This window comes from Solanum dulcamara, chromosome 9 (assembly GCF_947179165.1).
Source record: "Solanum dulcamara chromosome 9, daSolDulc1.2, whole genome shotgun sequence".
NCBI classification, from domain to species: domain Eukaryota; kingdom Viridiplantae; phylum Streptophyta; class Magnoliopsida; order Solanales; family Solanaceae; genus Solanum; species Solanum dulcamara.
The window spans coordinates 4245426-4266523 of NC_077245.1; the positions used below are offsets into that span (position 1 = coordinate 4245426).

The 21098-nt window shown below is 32.8% G+C and overlaps 1 protein-coding gene and 1 pseudogene across 1 annotated transcript; both read right to left on the bottom strand.

Annotated features, from left to right (window-relative positions):
• Positions 1 to 15506: 15506 nt before the first annotated feature.
• LOC129904819 (U6 spliceosomal RNA) lies at positions 15507 to 15601 on the bottom strand (annotated as a pseudogene).
• Positions 15602 to 17196: 1595 nt separating this feature from the next.
• LOC129903481 (probable BOI-related E3 ubiquitin-protein ligase 2) lies at positions 17197 to 19815 on the bottom strand. The gene is made up of 4 exons (XM_055979046.1): positions 19648 to 19815; positions 19447 to 19550; positions 19031 to 19335; positions 17197 to 18028 (listed from the first exon to the last, which is right to left on the bottom strand). Exons 1-4 carry the CDS (start codon positions 19725 to 19727, stop codon positions 17501 to 17503), a joined length of 1017 nt encoding a protein of 338 aa, XP_055835021.1. The 5' UTR covers positions 19728 to 19815; the 3' UTR covers positions 17197 to 17500.
• Positions 19816 to 21098: the final 1283 nt, after the last annotated feature.

Here is a 21098-nt window from a genome sequence, read left to right on the forward strand (position 1 = left end):
ATTGGGGCGAATTAGGAGCATGCACTAAGGGTTCATCAAAATCTTTATATAAAAAAAATAATATTTTATATATTACGTTAAATTATTTTTTATATATAGAATAAATGACGAATTTTATTGATCTCTTCATATGCTTACTTCTCTATATTCTGCATACTCTCAGAGAAAATTTCGATTTCACCATGTAGCATTTTAAATCTATTTTTTCATGAATATGGAACCTTGCAAGAAATTGTAGACAAGAAAATAGAAAGAAAAAAAAACTATAATTTAAGAATAAAATAAAAAAGGGAAGTGGAAAATCTAAGAGAACATATGGAGGGAGCCCACTAATTATAAGATAATGTATAGTCCTATTTAATTGATAGTATCAGGAAAGAACATGCAAACACATTGATTTTTGTTTTGGGTATATATGTAAAATCTTGGGAGAAGGAAGGGATAGTGATAGGAACCAAGAAGATTCTATTCTATTATATCTCATATATTTTTTGCAGTGTAAAGTGAACCCCCCACTTGGTCAGTACCCTCTCTCTCACATGACCACTCATTATATAATAAAATTACAAAACTTAAACTAAACAAAGAATTCTCAAAATCATTACTCATAATATATAAACGTATCTTTTAACATTACTTCAACAAATATCTATATTTTTAAACTATTAATATGTATAAATAGATATTTAAACTTATGAAAAATTGAATAAATAGATACACACATTTTATGTGATATCCTACATGATAATTCGCATGAGATACGTACACTCAAATTAATTTTATATATCACATAAAACATGTGTATACTATTTAATTTTAAATAAATTTAAGTGTCTATATATATATATATATATCATGAATTACTATTATTATTACAGTACTAAATGTTAAAGTGAGAATTCCAAGGAGAGACAGCTTAAAACACAGACCGAATAAGGATAAAGACACCTACTCTCTTAAACCTAGATACGCTTATTAATTAGTTATTAAGTTAATTAATGTACTATAATGTGAATAATGACAGTAATGCACACCTTTTTGATAAAGACTTAGAAATAGAAATTAGAGAGAAGAAAGAATCAAAAAGAGTTGAAGGTAGGACAAGCTACAAGGTTCTTCCCTCTGTCTCTTCCCACACTCTCTTTTGTCCTATTTATTGGAACTTTTCTGCAGGGGGTGAGAAACTCCACAATTTTTTCCTTTAAAAAATCAATAAATAAATAAATAAAATATAACCATAATATTAAAAAAAATTATACTTGTTTCTTGCACATTCAAGATTAATCAGCTGTTTCCAAAGCAAGCACTTGGTAACCTGCCATTTACTACTAGTATTTTGTTCTACAAAATTCAGGCTAGCCTATTAAGATTCCCAACCATTTACCTAAAATGATGATTTCGACAACAATTTTACGCTTTCTTTAAGACACATGTCTTAATATATCACTACTAAAAAGACATAATTTAGCGATAGATAAATTTTGTAGTTAAACAATAAAATTTATTGTTAATATTATTTAGCGATAAATTAGAAATTTTTATTTTGTTAATTACGAGCAAATTAGTGAAGAAGTTCATAACTCAATTCCTTTTTTTGGTAGTGTATTGCATTTGTGAAGAAAGGGTGTTACTCTCTCCATTTTAAAATAAGCAGTGTTTTAAATTTTTCATTTTGTTTCGATGATCAAAAAGACATCACTGATATTCTTCCAATTTTATCCTTATTTAAATAAAATATTTTTACATAATTAAGAAATTACTCTACTAAAGAGCTATATCTTTTTCAAAGTATTTATTAAGGATAAGTTAATAAAAACATATTTTACTAAGAAATGCGTAGTTTTCTTATGCAAAGAATTTTAAGATTTGAAAATTTTGAGTTTTGAATTATTAGGTTAAATATTTAATAATTTACACATAGTAAATAATTTTTTTAAGAAGACATTAACTCTACGTGCTAATAATTTGTGTCAGGTCTCTAACATAAATTACAAATAATTGTTCATAATAAATTGGTTAACCTGAAAATTAAAATATTTTACATGTTACATTAGTGAATTATTTTATGCCATCAGTTGTATATAACGTAAATTCATCAAACACCTCATTACGACAAAGTAAAAAACATCGAATATATAAATTTTATATTGTCCATATATATAAATTAAATTTTCTTTTTTTTAAAAAAAGATATGCTTTAATCTCTTTCTATAACATGGATCAAATAAGGTTGAGTCAAAGTTGGTCTCCTGCAAGATGCATGGGACTGTCTGGGTACTCTGAATTGGGTGGGTGGGGGTGGGGGTGGGTAAGAAGAAGATAAATTGTTCACGAGGGGGGTGGGGGGTTATAATTGTGAGAATAGTAAATGATACTAAAATAATAATTTTTTAACATACATATATGAATGAATATAATTAAGAAAAATTAAAGAGTACACACGAGGAAGTGGCCATCTGAAATAAATGGGCAGGGCAGGAGAAGAAGGTACCATTTTCTTTGTACACAAATATATACACATACAGACACTGCTGACTGTCTTCTTTATTTGTTTTGTCCTTTTATTACTTTCCAATAATATAACAAAATCCTTGTACAGTGTCCTAACAATTTTTCTCCACTTCTATCTCTACCTATTTTTCTGTCCATGTCCGCTCCATTAATGCATGCAACTTATTTAATTTGAAATCACATTGATTTTAAAGTATAATGTGAAGGCTGTACGTGTACATAATTTGAAATTAGATTGACTTTGCAGTTTAAGTTTTATTTAAATATGTAGTTTGGATTTTTTTTAAGGTGTATATTTTTCTCATAAACATGAAAATCCTACAAATAGTGAAAGATATCAAAATTTTATAAATTCTTATAAAGCCTTACTGTCACGATCCGAATTTCGGTGTGATGACACTCATCTCAATCCACCGAGACAAGTCATTCCAAAACTCAACGGAACATAAGTGCGGAAGTAATTGAGATAAGCAAGGTTTAATTTAGTCAAAAATAAATAAATAATCTCAAAATCCCCCAAGACTGATTGTCACGTGTATAAACCACTAATACATTACCGAAGTACGAAAGAAAATACAGTCGCAATGTTTTTGTCTCTAGAATAGGACTAAAACATAATAAAAGAGTAGGAGGTGTCCGCTAGATGGATGTATCAGCTTCCTCAACATTCGAAATGATAGCCTCGAATATGGTGGAAAACAGTAGGAGATCAAGCAGGTCCGAGCTTACAACCTACACAAGTGTAGAAACAAGGGATGAGTACCAAACAACACGGTACTCAATAAGTGGATAACTAAAACTAAGCAAAGCTTAATAGATACAAGTACTCATGTCATCCCAACCGAACTTCCTTAACTACAACATGCATAAAACCAGCCCAAATCTACACTCTACACAATAATAATAATACAGTCCACGAATACTCATCAGTAGTCTCATCAAGTGAATCACATCAAGTCAAGTTCAACATATACAGAGCAGTAAGTGGTAAATACGAATTCACAAATATCAACAAAGTGCGATGCAATGCAATGAGATGATGCATGTCTGTCATATCGGTACACATCCGCTAAATTATAGTCCAAAATCCATGAGGAATATTTCTGTCCATGTTATCTACCACGGAGCGTTTGACCCGTCCCCTCAATATACATATTCTGCCACAGAGCATGTGGCCCGACCCCTTGTTTCATAATACCTGCCACGGAGCATGTTGCCCGACCCTTTTGTTTCATATCATTTTCAGTCTTAGAACAACATGTTAGAACCAATGCAATCAATTCATGTTCATATGATTCACTATAATAACATGACAACAACAATAATTTTTCTTATCTCACATCAAAATAGTCATGTCACATGTCCAAAATAAATCCATAACCATAACATATCAATCCCACCAATACATGTCACTAGATTACCATTTTATACTCTTCATCTCCATTTTTAAGGCCAATCACACAGTTAATAACCCGGTCCAATTCTCATTACTCCACATTACACATAACACGGAAATACAAGTATCTATAAACTTAAACTGAGGTTTAGAAATTCACTTGCCTCAATTAAATTGAATAATCACTTTAAAACTTGAGTCTTTCATCACGCTTCCGAACGATCAAAATCTGTTCAAATACACAATCTTCATAAGAATACGAATCCAATGACACCCATATTGCTATATTCATTTTGTTAAGTGAAATAGATAAATGAAAAAATAATAGAACTAATATATATTACAAATCATACATGGATTCGAGCTTTGAATTTTTATAATAATTTACATTTATCATCAAATATTTTTAGATATTGAAAGAATTTGAGCAAAAAATATTGAGGAACCTATAATTGTAAATCCACACTACTACAATAGAAGAATAATTACAACTACAAAAGATAACCCCAAGTAGTACTGTTATAACATTTGCTTTACAAACATGTCTCCTTAATTCGAAATATTATTAAAGGCTATATGTTGAAAATGAATTGATTTCAAAAGTTTCTTCCATTTATTTTTCTTAGAGGGAGAAAAGAGCCCTTTTGTAAACCATATGGTCAATCGGTCAAGGTTACCTCTAATCCTCTATAGTATCAATTTATTTATTTTTATAATAAAGGAGCACAAAAATAAAAAGTTGTAGTAAAGAAAGAAAAGATACATCAAGGGGGAACTTTGTTTCAATAGTGTTCCTTTTTAATTTTTTTCCTTGATCAGACTAAACAATAAATCATCTAATTGATTAGATAGAAAAGTATCTATAAGTAGAAGATGGATTAGAATTACAAAAGGGTTTTGGTTAGGACTTTGGCCTCCATGAAAAAGCTCCTTTAAGTGTAAATCACTAATAAAAAGTGGTAGCTTCCTCCAAGAAAAAACATTTCCCCCTCAATATTGTATACAAGCATAGGTCCAAAAGGAATTTTGAATGTGTAGACTTGCATGCATGGCTTGGTTGTTTATTTCTTTAAAATAAAATTGAACACTAAAGAAAGCACATTTTAATACACTTTATTGGTGTTACATTAAAAGGAGAGAAAACAAAGGTCGTCTTTCCTCCATTTTCTTTTCTTCTTCTTTTTTTCCTCTTTTATTCTACTTTTATTTCCTTTCTTTATTGATGACCCCTCTGAGTAAAGAACAAAATGTTGTGTGTATATTCCGGGTAACATTTTAAAAAAGAATGAACTACCTATAGAGAATAGGGAAAAAGGAATGTTGATTGATTTTGTAGCTCATTACACTACAAAGAAAACATGGAATTAGTACGAAATTTGTTAGTAATCTCTAACTAATCTGTCTCTAACAGAAAAGGCTCCTAACTAATTGAATTTTTTAGGATTTTTTTTTATTCAAATAATAAAAGGTTATATTGAATTATTTCCTCCTTAGGACGCGGCATTGGACATGTATATACTAAATTTATGAATTCTAGTGACTCCTCCCTTGTCATCGAACATGTTATAACTTATTTATGTCGGTTAATTGACTTCACATCCACTGTATTTTACCCAACTCGTACCATATACTGTGTACACGCTCATAAGCGTGAGTGTAACGAATAACTTTTTATATTATAGGTAAAAAAATAAAGGACAAACATTTAATAAAAAGATGATTGGACTTAGGTAATTGACATGATATGAGAAATGGACCCACAAAATAAAGGGGGATGATGGATGAAAGGAAGATAGAAGTTAGTATAATTAAACAGAAAAGTAGAATTAGTGAGGGAATGTCAAAAAAGAGATGAATAGAAGTGTTAAAATAGGTTAGAAGAGGGGAACATAAAGGCTGTTGGATCACATGCATATCACCTCTTTTTCTTCTTCTTCTGTTTGCTCTTCTTTTTATATACTCTCTCACTCTCTGTGTGTGTGAATGTGTGTGCGCACCTCATCAACCAACGTTAAAGATAAAAAGTTTGTCATTAACAAATAACATGTCCCACACTTGCCCAGGCTGCCTCTTCCACCTCCTCAATCCAAGGGATTCCTATAACTATTTAGGATTTCTATAATATATACACACTATAACTAAAACGATCACAGAAAGATTCATCATTTATTATATATATATAATTTTTTATTGATTAGCCCATAAACTGATCTAGGTAAATCCATGAACTCTATTGAGTTAATCCTTCTGACTATAGATTATATATAGAGAAGTAAAAATAATGTTATATTTTTATAATTTTTAACGAAAGGTCTGTCTTTGTTGTTAACGTAAAAATTGTTTAAACTACTATGTACTTTGATGTGTGATAGCAAGGTAGAATGATGAATGGAATGCCTCACATGCATGAATGAACAAAATTTTGAATTTTTTATAAGTCTTTGGATAGTTCTTCTTCCTAGCTAGCTACCTTTTGAGTGTACGTAAGGTAGGTACAAGACCCAATTTAACATTATATTAGAGTTGGATCTAATGTGGCCTCCAAGAAAATGAATAGCTGTAGGGGTGGAAATATCCCGATCCATGAATGTGCACGCAGTGGTAGACTTTTTATAAGGTTTAAGCAATTCTCCTTCTTTGATCTAAGTTTTTTGAGTGTAAATTAGATCAAAGACCTAATTTGACATATAACATTTGCAAATTTTACCAAATTATTAAAGAAATATTTATTACTATAATTACCTTATAAGACGTGCGGAGCTAGAGATCAAGATACAAGTTTCGCCGAATTCAATAATCTTCATCTAAATATTGTATAATTGTATATGTCATAAGAAATTTATATATATATTAGTTAGTAAATTCAATTTTATTTATAAATAATTTAATAACATAAATATTTTTAAACCACCAGTACCTATAAAAATTTGAACTCTTTTATAATGTTAAATAAAAGAACTTGAAAAAAGAAACCCCACATTAGGGTCCCTCCATCATCTTTGCCATCATTTCTTGCAGATGAAAGACCCTCTCTTCCATTTACTCACAAAGCATGCTTAAAGTCGAATATATACATTTAAATTTTTTGTTTTAGTTTTTTTTTTCCCTCTCTCTATGGCAACTACCAATAATGCAAGAAGGTATGAATTGTAATTTTGATTGGAGTAATGAATATGTCATCATCATATACTATATGGGAAAACAAAATATTCGAAGGAATTAATTATGAGCCGTTTGATGAGGTTATTATTTATTCATCACACCATATGCAATATCGATCTTGGAGAAAGAGAATAATATATCATCACTGAATCATTTTAGTATTTATTTTTTGCCTTTTCTTCTTGGGGTTCGGTGATAGGAAGTAAAAGGGTTAAATGTAATTATGTAACTAAATTTTGAATCATTTGGTCTCTTTCAAGATTCCCTATATATTTTTCACTTTATTTTACTATACGTAATATTTTTTTTTTCATTTACATATTATAGCTCGAAGTTCTAAATTTAGGAAAGAATTGTTACACTCTAAATATATATAATTTGATGGTGTAAAAAATATTTGATTTAATATTATCTAATGACTAATATGCTAGCTATCAAATGACCGAATGGTGCACTTGATTGGTATTAGGCTTATTTAGTAGACAACGAACGAGTTGCAAGCACCTGCTCCTATTAAAATGAAAAGCAGCAAGCAGATCTTGAATTACCCAAAGAATTATGAATCGATTTTCATTTAATATTTTTTTTTCTTTTTTCTTTAATGATGTATTCATGTTCTAGAAATCTTAAAGCCGCCTCTAAAATAGACTTAAGTAAATTAATCCATGATTGAGTATAAACTATTGCATGCTTAAAAGTTAAATTTTTTGAAGCACATTCAAAATCCAAAAGGCAAAAGTGGTGGCTTTTTACTAGCCTTGGACTCTATGTCCAAATTAAATTGAATTCTCCTAGACTAGATAATCCCAAAGAATGAAAATCATTGTCATATCACCGCAAAGTCGAAGTCTATATAGTGGTTAAAATCTGACTTTACTTCTTCAAAGTTCAAACATTACCTCTTCTTTTCTTTTCTTTTTTTCACATCATTAGATTCCCACAACTAACCGGATTTTAGGCTTTATTATTTCATGTTTTTTGATCTTGATGAAGATACTATAGCTAGCGTATCGATAAAATAGAAATGATAAACTTGCAAAATGAACTACAAACTAATATGATTACATCAATAGATATAATATGTTTGAATAATTGTTACCAAGATTATGGCTTAGAACATCATATTTTCCGTTACAACAACAATAGTCTCCCTACTTAAGGCAGAAAAGTTATTTTCGATAGATTCTCGACTCAAAAGAAAAGTTATGCAACTCGAAATTGTAATAAAAATAAGACAACAAACTAGCAAGATACAAAATAAGTTAAACAACATATAGTAATACACATTACAGAATAAGAAATTATGTGATAACTAAACAAGACTACTAAAACGGAGAATAGGAGAGGAAGGAGGCTATACTCTCCCACACATAGTGAGGCAACACTCAGCTAACTAGTAATCTTCTACTCTAATTCTCGACCTTCATACTATCCTATCTAAGGTAATGTCCACAGTCAGCTAACTTGCGTCATGTCCTATCTAATACCCCACCCCCCGGTTGTTTTTCAGCCTATCTCTACGTACTTCTCCCTACTCCTTCTACAACCCACCTCTCACTGTCTCACACCTTCTTATTGGTGCATCCTCGTATCTTCTCTTCACATATCCGAACCATCTCACGTGAAGAAAAATAAATCAATCACTTATCACTCCCCAGATCCCTTCCTATTTATGATACGTGGATTAGAGTACAAGGGTGGCTATTAATAAGCTTGGCTACAATGAAGTGCTTATAAGAGCGCAAGAAAAGGGCCTTTTTTATTTTATAATTCGGGCATAAAATTTTTGAACTTTTGTTTTGAAATAAATGTATATTTGTTCAGATGAATTATAAACAAAAAGTATACTATAGCAATAGTGTTACATAAATGGAATTAAGGCCTAGTTTTAGCTTATGTTGTAGAAATTTAAAGCTAGCACTTTCTACTTTTGTTTTTAATTCCTTTTTGAGTATTATAATAATTAAGTATGAACTCCATATATTTTTTTGGTGCTTTTTTTGTTTTTGTTTTTGTTTTTTGGTGTAGCCAGTGGGGTAATACAGCCATAATTATGTTCTCTATACATGCAAAAGAAAGGAAAAGAGATACATAGATTCTGTCAAAGTAGATACACTCACTACCTTAGCACTATCACTATGGCGTTTGCAGAAGATAAGGACAAGCTATGGAACTACGAATTGAATTGCAACTTTTTGTGTAGTGATTTATTTTATTTATATAAAGAACTGTTGTTTCCCAAACGGAAATTTATTATTTGTGTCCAAGAAAGTCACGTGCTCTCTCTCACTTACTCTTGAGGTCGCTTGGACATGCGGTATGAAATCATAATATGAAATTAAAGTTTTGGTTAAACATATAATTGTATTATTTTTTCTCGTGAACATAAAAATCCCACAAGTTGTGAAAACTATCAAAAATTATTCTAATTCTTACACTCCCTCCCTCTGTCTCAAAATAAGCGTCAATTTAGCAAAAATCTCACAACCTACTATGTGGGACTACAAAATGGAGTCTATTGAAAACAATATCTAAAGTAAAAATAAGGTTTGAGTATACTTTATTCCCATCGTTGTTGGTATATCAAATTTATCTCTTAAAGGAGAACTTTTTAAACAATCCAAGAAATTAAAAGCAAAATGGATAATTATCAAGAAAAACATTTTCCCATACCAAAACATAATTAATTTTGTGTCAGAATCTTATTTCTACCTTTACGAGATAAAATGACTTTGGATAAAATACTTTTAAAAAATTTAAAAAAGGTGAACTTAAATTTCTAATTATATATCTTAAAATATGATTTTACTTTAACCATAGAGTGGGGCTCAGCCTTTTAATTTAGTAGTCCCCATATATATATATATGTGTGTGTAACAAGTCGAACTGAGTGGACCAACACACACAAAGATTGCAAAAGGATCATGAAACTTTGGCAGATCAGAGTATAAAGGAATGGAATTACACAACATATATATTTGGGTTCCAGAACAAAAATCCACATAAAATAGGTACAACATCAACATCCCTCTGCCACCAGGCCAAAAAGATATACAAAGTGGAAGTTTATTAGAAGAGGCTCTCAAGACCCCACCCCATGCCAAGTGAAAGGGAGAAAAAAGATAAGAAGAAAAACAGCTTTATCAAAATAAGGAGCTGGCCGCTTTTAATTTCATCACGATAAATTTCGCAATAAAGTTAGAATTTTCATCGAGAAATTAAAAATATAAAAAATAAATATACGTGAAAAAAAATTGAGGGAATTTAACTACTGAAATTATGTCCTACTTATCTACTCTGAGTAATCAAATCTTATTCATACGTAATAATATGATAGTATATTTTTTTTTAATACTGACTATATATATAATTTAAATCTTAAATAAAATGAACAGGAGAAATAAAGACATTGATAGGACAGAGGTCGGTTGCTGGGTGAAGGTGGAAACAATAATAATAAGAATAGATTGTAATATATATAGTTGTGATCATAATTATGATGGAAGATGCGATGCATTATTCATGACTTTCCTCTTTGTCATCACTTTCCACAGCATCATTAACAAAGAATCTAATGTTCGATCATCTCTATTACTTCACTCTTTTTTGCAACTTGTTTTCTTCCTATTGCAACTAATATACCACTCATACTACATACCTACTTACCTGCCCCACCCAGGACAGGATATATTCGAGTGTTGTTTAGTTTCTAATTTTTTTTATTTATATTGTTATTATTACTCTTCTACTATGTTGTCTTTCCCAGACTTTATTATAGAATTACGTTGGATATGTTATTGTTGTTATTTTATTGTCAATATGCTAATAATTTTGATTTTTTTAATCTTAATGGAATTCAACGACAAATATAAACAAAAGACTTTTTGAACCTTTACTTTCTATAATTTTTTGACAAAGGGGATTTAATTAACTATCCTTGAAGGCTTGAACAAACGAAACTTACCCTTGGGCAAATGCATGATAACTATAATGAAACGAGATGCATTTACATAATACGTTACGCCCCAACGCCTTTTGAGATAGTGATAAGCTACAAAAGCTCTCATATATATCACATGCAACATAATAATACTACCGCGCCCAACTTTTTTATGATTTTTCTCTTGATATTTATACACTATCAATCTCACGTGTTTATTTAACCTTGAACCAAAAATTAGTATTTGATTTAGGTCACATTTTCAAACAACACGATTCGTAGATAACGCCTCGTAGCGTGACAATGTTCAGGTATAATGGAAGTGAGGCTCACCAAACTGCAATGACACCTGCACCTGATTCACCTTTGATGACGCTTCTCCAAATTACAATTCAAACAATAGTCACCCAATTCTTAGGCTAAGTTTCTTTTTCTACGCTTATTGATATGTCATCCTTTATTCATTTCTCTCTTTGTTTACCAACTGTTTAACATATGACACAATATCCATTGATATGTCATCCTTTATTCATTTCTCTCTCTGTTTACCAACTGTTTAACATATGACACAATATCCACTGTCCACTTACTTTCACTCCAAGTTTTAACCTCATGAAATAAAGGAAGGAATATTTCATTAAAAGCTTGACTAAGCCACTGAAATGAGTAATAATAAGCTTGTCAGTGAGAGAAGATAACTTTTTCTCTGATTAAATCGGCAGAAAAAGAAAAAGGGACTATAAAATTGGCAATCCAAAGAGCATTTATTTATTTCACTGTCTAATCACTTCATACTCTCTGACGTCTGCTCCACTTATTATTAGTGAAATATAAAGGTTCACAGCTTACTTTGCTGTCATTCCTCAGTGAAACCCACCGATTTCTTACCTTTGAAAAATATCACTCACGGTAAACATTCTTATCGGATCACTAATTTTTCGCTATATGTGAGATTCATAAAAATCTATTGTATGCAACAATTTTTATCCTGCATTTCTGCAATAGATTTTTACAGTTCAAATCCGTAACCTTCTGTTAGAAGATTAAGATACTTCACATAATAAAAAAAAAAGAGTGTAAACACTAGCAAGTGAATGTTACTAACTTAAACAAAATATAGTTATGAACTCTGCGATTTAGTTTCTTTTTGTATTCTCAAACCTATTTTGAAATCTTTTCTTAGCCAAAGGTCTATTAGAAAGTCTTATCTACCTTAGAAGTAAATCTTTTTGTATTCTCAAACCTATTTTGAAATCTTTTCTTAGCCAAAAGTCTATTAGAAAGTCTTATCAACCTTAGAAGTAAATCTTTTTGTATTCTCAAACCTATTTTGAAATCTTTTCTTAGCCAAAGGTCTATTAGAAAGTCCTATCTACCTTACAAAAGGCTAAGTACACTCTTACCTTTACCAAACCCCCACTCGTGAGATCACACTGGTATGTAGTTGTTGTTACTCCTCTGCGGTTTATGATATTGGGAATACCCACATATGATTCCAAACTTAAACAAGTAGCCAGGGACAGATGCAGCCTTCATTCAATCAATTCAATTGAGTTATGTGAAAGATCATCACCAAGTCTATACCACGTATCAAGATTATGAACATATTTTCAGAAGTACAGAGAGTTGAATGTTTAAGAACTTTAAAGGTTTAACTCATTATTTATGAATCCGCCTCTCGTGTACTGCTCCTGTTTTATTTTTCATGACTCAATCAGTAACAAGTTGGAATCAACTTGATCAATCTTCACATATTCCCCATCTAAATTTATCTCAACCTAACATCATACCAGAAAATTCAAAAATGGGCTTGCTGATCTCAAGCCCGAATTAAAGAGGAGAGCTGCAATATGTGGGCAGCCAACGTAAAACTAGTCAATCCACAATCATCCAAGGAAAGATGTCTTTAGTATGACTTACCCTCAAATACATGCAGGAGCAGCAATGATAACACGAATGTCCAGTCATTTTATTCTGGACTTGAAGAACAAAACAAATCCTTCTAGAAATTGCATAGTGCAGTCAAGAGGTACCAATAGGGGCATCTAAGATATACTAAGCAGGTCTACAGTTAACATGCTTCCCCGCCTACTAAGTTTATGGCAAACAAGTGAAGCATATAAAATCAGGAAGCACCAAAAAATCAACAGGGAAATGAAATATACATAGTTCATAAGATACACCAACAAAACATCCAGTGCAATCTCACTTGAAGATACAACAGCATACCTAGCGTAATCATATAAGTGGTGGCTAGGGAGGATGATATGTGCATACATATAAGATGATAACAAAATCAAATAATAAGATTGTGAGAGTGTAATAATAATAATAATAATGGTAAAGAAATTAGACAACACTCAAATACCTACTAACTTTCTATCCTAATCCTCGACCTCTCAACCTACCTTCTTATCTAGGATCATGTCCTCAATAAGTTGAATGTGCACAATATCCTTAACTAATCACCTCTCTCTATTACTTATTCGGCCTGCCACTGCCTCTCCTCGTACCCACCATAACCAACCTAGCTCTCACACCTCCTCCCCGGGACATTTGTACATCTCCTCTTCACATGCCCAAACCATCTTTATCTCATAAGACACCGATGACAAAAAATCAATGCACCTAAAAGAGGATAAGGTACCTTTAATTTTTAATCCACCAGTTACAACAGAAACATTTTTATTCACTCCGATAAATCAATCAATCAAATAACCTACAAATCAATCTCAAACTAATTCTAACCAAGATATGAATACTCCATATATATTTTGTTCTGACTGGCAAAAAATTTGTCTTTTACTAAAAACTAAGATTTGTCCAATATAAGTGGTTTGCTATCTCCTCACATATTCATATCCAGACATAATGTAAACATAAAATAGCTCAGCCTTAACCCCAACTAGTTGACCTGGGCCATAAGCCACACATATATCCTACCTCTAACATTTCTATGACACTACTCTCGAAGATAGATAGACTGTATTCACATATGTATCCGCAGTACCACACCCACCTATAAAATTTTTGCCTTACACTTTGTTAGGTATCTTTTAATCTCAAAATATTCCTACAACATTCTGTTTTAACCATACATATTGTAATTATATATATTCCTTTTCATTTATCATGCCATTCTCCTAAAGACTGAACTTAAATAGCTAGATAATTTGTGTTTATGTACCATAGCCATCTATCTCACTACAGATCCATTCTTTTGATGGATGGTAAACTTGCAATACAAATTATGCTTTCCTTTACTTGCCCCAAAACTCTACTCTTGTTCCATAGTTTCAACTTCTGGAAGCAATAGCAACTGTGACTCCTTTTGGGATATAGCCCATAAACTCCTGGCCCCATAGCCAGCGAACTATTCACAGAGAGAGCATAAAATTCAGCCTAGACAAACTCTACTATTTATGCAGTAAAACTAGGTCACCCCATGATAGAACTCGCCTTCACCAAAATCTTCATGGCTAAAAAAGAGGGAACCTAACATAGTAACTTTTACTGCAAATGGATTAGAGATTAAAAATATACCTACCTGACTCAGAATCAGTGTCACAGCAGAAGTTTCAAAACCTATATCGTCTGTCAGTATTCCTACACAAGCAGATTTCTTAAAACCAACATATAGATTATAGACTGGTAATTGATCAAACATTGTAGTCGCATCAATCCCCTTTCTGAATATCTTAGTTCAAAGGTTCTATCGGTAGAAGTTCCATCACATCTGGCTGCCAGGGTCAACCCAGTCAGCCAACTCTGAATATGCACATCTAATTGAAAATCCTACAAAAGTTATTGGCTGGAGCTGGCATTGTCATGTGTAATTTGTTTTAAAGGCCAAACTATTCCTTCCATAAACTATAGCAGCAGGCTACCCTTGGAGGAACAAATTTAAGCTATCATGTCAAAGAGCATATACAGATCCACAAACCATCTTCAAAATCTAACTTCTACAGAGTGTTTACTTCATAAAATGTACAACTACTTCAAGAACTTCCATATATCACCACAGTGACACTCAGCTTTTTAAGCACTACAAAGAAAAATCATACATAATGTGAAGGGCTTCTTGAGTGAGAAGCACGCGTATTCCTGCGAATTCTGCCAAGCACTTGCTGCAGCTCAACTCCCTTTTTTAGTTCAAGACTAGGACCTGACATCTTTGCGAACAATATGAAGTGTTTAAGCTGTTAAACTCACTGGTCAATCTCTTGCACATAGTTAATTCCCTAAGCAGATCTGCTTATAACTATTCATAATTCAATAGATGGAAAAAATCATTCTTAATCCTGCAATAAGATACTCATTCCATCTGACCTCCTACTGTCCTTAAGATGTTGGCTAAACCACATCATCTGTGTGAACTAAGATAATGGTGATGTACTAATTGGCTTTGCCTTCGCCAATAACACACATCCAAAACAACTATATGGAGTAACATCAACAAAGCATACAACTGCTACTATGCATGTCCCACACAAATAAGTAAATTTGGATGAATTCCCAATTTGTGACTGTAGCAGGGGTCATGCTAATCTTCCCTATATCGTTCCTATTTTATTGTATGTCCCCGAAGGAACTACCTACCAACCAGAGGCGAAGCCAAAATTTGAATTTTATGGGTTCCAAATTCTAGAATAACGACAATATAGTACAGGGTTTGAACTAAACTGCTAGGTTCATCTGAACCATAGATAACCTTCCAGCTCTACCCCTTCCATCGACCATGTTAAAAAAATTGAGAGGGTTGGCAACTATAATAGAAGAGAAGAAACAAGTAAACAATCTTCCAGGAAGTGTGGAAGCAATTAAACCAGTTTTTTTCTTTCATATAATTAACCAAGAAATCCCAAGGGCCAATAACATAGCTCAAAACTCGATTGATAATGGGCCCACCCTCTACACCTTCTCCTGTCTACAATTAGACCAAATCATTGGGGGCAGTCAGACCAGTTATTTTCTTCAGGATAGGTTGACAAAATTAACTAAGATGAGACCAAATTTTAAGCAGTATTTAGCCCTGCTAGATAGTAGTATCCATTTACTATGCACAGTAACCTGCTAAATCAGTTATGAAATTGCCCTCACAGAGACTCAACATCACGATCAGTCGATCAGTATTGTATTCCAAACAGATTACTCTAACACAGCTTCCTTCTTAAAGGTTAAATTCTGAAACATGACACAGTTGATAGATAAGGTCATTCCCCTTTAAGCACAACTTAGCTGCCACTTCAACCAATCATTTCATTTAGCACATATTGCAAAAAGAAACAGGAAATATTTTTATATAACAACCAATTAACTAAGCATCTAGCAGAGTCGAGTTGTTTTGCCACATGCAATGAAAGTCTAGTACAAAAATAAAAGCACATCCCTTTTACCTAAGTAACTGTAACTAATCATCCTTGTTAAGGCACTCCCTTAGTTGATCCAAAACATTGACATTGGTGTAAGAACACCAATGAATCTGTATCTTACTTTGTTGAATAAAGATTACATAACATAAAAGAATTAATCAAACACATCAAACATTTTAATCTCAAAAGGTGTAAGAAAATCTAAGAAGTGATGGTAACACAGATTCTATACCCAATCCATACACACACACATGTTTGCAATACTTCTAAACAAGGACGCCTTTGATGAACTCTTTGAGCTAAATTAAGTATTGTCCATGTTAAAATATGGCACCTGGGCTTAACTCAACCCCAAAAGCTAGCTCATGAAGAAAGGTTTGTCCAAGTCCATATAAGGAGATCAATTTCCCATCCCTCTACTGATGTGGGACTTCTTAACACTCCCCCGCACGCCCTGACCTCAACTAGAGGGTGAACACTAATAAATAGGGCCCAACATCAATGAACAACAAACTAAGATGTGCCTTTGCCCTGATACCATGCAAAGATATGACATCTGAGCCTAATTCAACCCCAACAGCTAGCTCATGAGGGAAAGTTTGTCTAAATCCATACAAGGAGACCAATTTCCCATCCCTCTACTGATGTGGGACTTCTTAACAGTCCATGACCAAGACAAAAGAAAATAGGTTATCTGACCCTTAAATTCTTAAGTACTGCATAATCTTTGGCCTGTCTTCACTACTGGAAGTTGTTCGCTATATGTCAGAATGGCAATCTAGTCAGCAACTAGATACTACAATGTACACACCATGTTGCTTATATAGAGAATATTCCATTACAAAATGTTGCTTATAGAGAATATATGTCATTACACAATGGTTACCATGATATAGACATCAGTACATACTGGTTCAGAAGGAAATGTAACATCAGACAAGACAATAATTGTCATTCCATCCAAGGAAGAACCCTAAATGGCAATTAGACTGCCAAGAAGTTCTAAGTCAGTCTTCCAAAATATTTAGGTGGGGTAAAAGTTTATACAACAAGTCAGTTGACCAGGACAGAGGGCATAAATGTTGGCCAAGACATGTACATTAGATACACAATATCCAACTACATGTAAACTTCCATACCTATATACTTAGTGGACTGACACAAGGGACAAAGACTAAGCTTACTTTCACACTCTTTACACAGGCAGAGATGCTTACATGGTAACAATAGCATGCAAACTTCATTGGTTCTACAGACCCTACACGTCATCAACTCCTTCATTTCCTTGCTATCCCGGCAAAGCAGGTGGAGATCTGTGGCCCGTCCATTACAGCATGATGCTGTGTCATCTACCTCACTGTCACCACAACCTTCTTTACTATCTCTGCTCTGTGCATAAACATGTTGTAGATTTACCTTAAGTGTGTTAATCAAGTTTTCATTGTATTTGGCACGTTGTTGCCAAGCATTGGCTTCCAAAGCCAATTGTTCCATCTGCAATTCAAGCTCCATGTTTTTCTTGTTGATATCATCAACCTCTGCGTCTCTTTCTCGAAGTTTCTGAAGAACCTTCTCTTCAACATAGGTGATAGCCTGAATCTGATTAGCTTGAACCTTCTCCAAAATAGCTTGCCTTAAACGGTCACCCTTTTGAGAAGAAATAGAACATAAAGAGCTTTAAGCAGAACACATATAATGAAGTTAATATTAACACTCATAACTACTATAAATGCCACTATGTCAACTATATGGATAGATTCTTTCCTAAGAGATCTTAACTAGTAGTTAGAATATCTAAAGCAGGAGTTTAAGATGCCAATATCCAAAAAATAACAATATTAGATGAAAGGACTTCCATTCTTATAACCAATTATTCACAAATTCTAAACCTAAAACGAGCATGACTGCCAAACTCGAATTTAACTTATCGCAATGAACCCAAACACTATACACACTTGAATACAAGACTTGTATATATTTGGTGGGAAAAAGCTCCAATTATGAATTTCAGTTACTTCTTAAATATCTCAAGATAAATGAGTACATTAAATTGACACAGCAAAAAGCCCAAATAAACACAATCCATTGGGTTTTCTCTCTCTCAAAGAAGTTAATTCTCATATAGTTCCATGCAAGCTCAAACATGGTATACATTTTATTTTTGATAACCATGGTGTCTAAACCAGCTTTAACGCACCTCAACTAACTCCATGGGATACATGTTACCTCCCACCAGCAACAGTACAAGGTTATATCTGGTAAGTCTGTCCACCAAGGCTTGAACAGATGGGAAGTTATCTGACTGGATAACAATTAGTCTGTACAATTAAGTAATATCGTTGTCCTAGACTTGTTTCAAGAGTTCCTCTCAACTAGCCTAGTTCAAACTCGGGGTTTAAAAGGGAAATTTCTGTAAGGACCAAGGCACATATGTATGCTAGCTGAACCATTTTATGAAAGCACACAACTTACTTTTTGAAGCTTAAACTGCCCATCTACTGTGAACCAAGGATTAAGCTTGAAGCTCGCGCGCGCACACATTCACGTAGTGAAAAGAACCTACTTTTTGATAATGGATACACCGAAATCGTATATTCAACCCTAACTAATTTGAGTAGCTATTAATTAATCGATTGATGGGGGAAAAACCTGAACTTTGATGTATCTATCAATCTCAGCATCTTGTCTCTGCAATTCTCGCTCAATATCATCACCCACAAGCCCAAGAAAGGCTGAGTCACCAGACGAAGCCAGACGTCCATTATCCAGAGACAACCCCAAGCCAGTGGACACCGATCGCCGCTGCAACAGATCAACAGAAGATATTTGAGAGTTATTATTCTCTAGAAAATCTTGCTCTTTAGGCCTCTTTTTCTTTGGTTCCAACCCATAATTCCACTGCAAATCCAACTCTCCATCATCAGCTGTACCAGGGGCTAACCCCACTACTTGAACTGCACAAATAAGTGAGAAACAGGGAAAATAAAACAAATTAGATAAAAAAGAGAAACCCTAGAAAGTTAATGGAAGAAAAAAAAAGCTTAAATTAGGAAGAGAAGAAATACAGGGAGGTATATAAGGAGGGTGTTGAGATTGTTCAGGAAGATTTGAACCGTTAAAATAAGCAACTGGGGTTGAAATCTGACCATCCATACTGTTATACATACCTCTGAAAAAACAGAAATTTCATCAGAAGAGCAAAAAAAAAAAGATAGGATTTTTAGACAATAAAAGGGAAAATTTTCTTGAAATTCCTAAAATTTTACCTGTAAGATTTGGACTGTTGCTGTTGTTGATGTGGTTGTTGTTGAATGTGTAGTTGGAGATGGTGATGAGGAAGCGCCATAGCTAGGTTTTTAGAGAGAGAAAGGAATAGGGGGGAAAGAAGAAGAGAGAGAAAAAGTGGATGGTGTTGTTTTCAATATTAAATACTGTGCGAATGTGAAGGTGGTTCGAGAAGAAAAAAAAAGATTCTCCTGTATTTGCTGTTTCGTCCCTATAATTTAAGGAATTATCAAATTGGGTGCACGGGAGGAGTTTATGTGGATTTGGGTCGTGGATTGGGCTAATCCCGATTACCTGGGCCATGACTGATTTGAAAGGCCCATAAAGCTAAGAATGAAGGTGAATTAACCTAAATAGTATACTCAATTGATTACACTAAAAATAGCCAATGAATATATAATATATTATATATGTACAATTTATGTATAATATATTTTTGATCATATATAATTAATGTAAAAACTTTGAATACTTTAAATAGTTAGAGTTGATCGATATCGTAGATCTTTAATTTCAACTTTTGCCCTAAGGTTTGAATGCAGCTCAAATTCAAAGTTTGGGATCTGAAGTTGATCTCTAACGGAGCATACTCAGACTCGGTTGATTGAATTTATCCTAGTTAAGTTTAAGAACACTGTCAAAATATTACTTTATTATAGCGTAGCTAAACTTTAAATAGTTTTTTCCAAAATCGGCTATATATTAAATAATGCCATCACAAGTGGCTACCTGGTATACTCTTTATTCTTCTACTTCTCTGCACATGCAAAAAAGAAGTGCACATATAATGGTTCAATCTCAATGTTATTTTGGTTTTGGTTTTTCATTGGGTGTACAATGTTTGTATTGGATCGCGCACAATAAGGCTTATTTTGGGGTGGTGTATTTTTTTCATACTCAAGAGAGCTCTAATGAAGGACGGAGCAGTTTAACCACAATCAATGTTGATGGTTCACTCTCAAATTTAACTTTTAAGTAACTTTAACTTTAAAACAGCTCAATCAAGAGCAGTTGAAATTGCAGGACACTATCCAAAAGTTCGAGTTCCACAATTCAAAAATTCATGATATTGATATTGCTCTTGAAGTTTATTTTTACAGTTCAAATTTTAGGATAGACTTGAAGTTCATTTTTCGGACTCAAATTCCATTTACAGTGTATCCTAAAATTTGAACTGTAAAAATAATTTATCCGCTCAAAGTCATCTGCAAATTTAGATGTTTAAGATATTTTTGGAAACCAGTTGAAAGATAATTTTATGTATTTTCCCGACTGTTTTGACAGACACATGTCATTTTCTATTGAAGCTAAATAGAAGCCTTGATTTAAGGGGAGATTTTTCCAATTTGTAAAATGTGAATTGCAAAATGAATGGAGTTGACAACCTTTTTTCTCTTTTACTTAGGTATATTTTAGATTTATAATTTCTCAA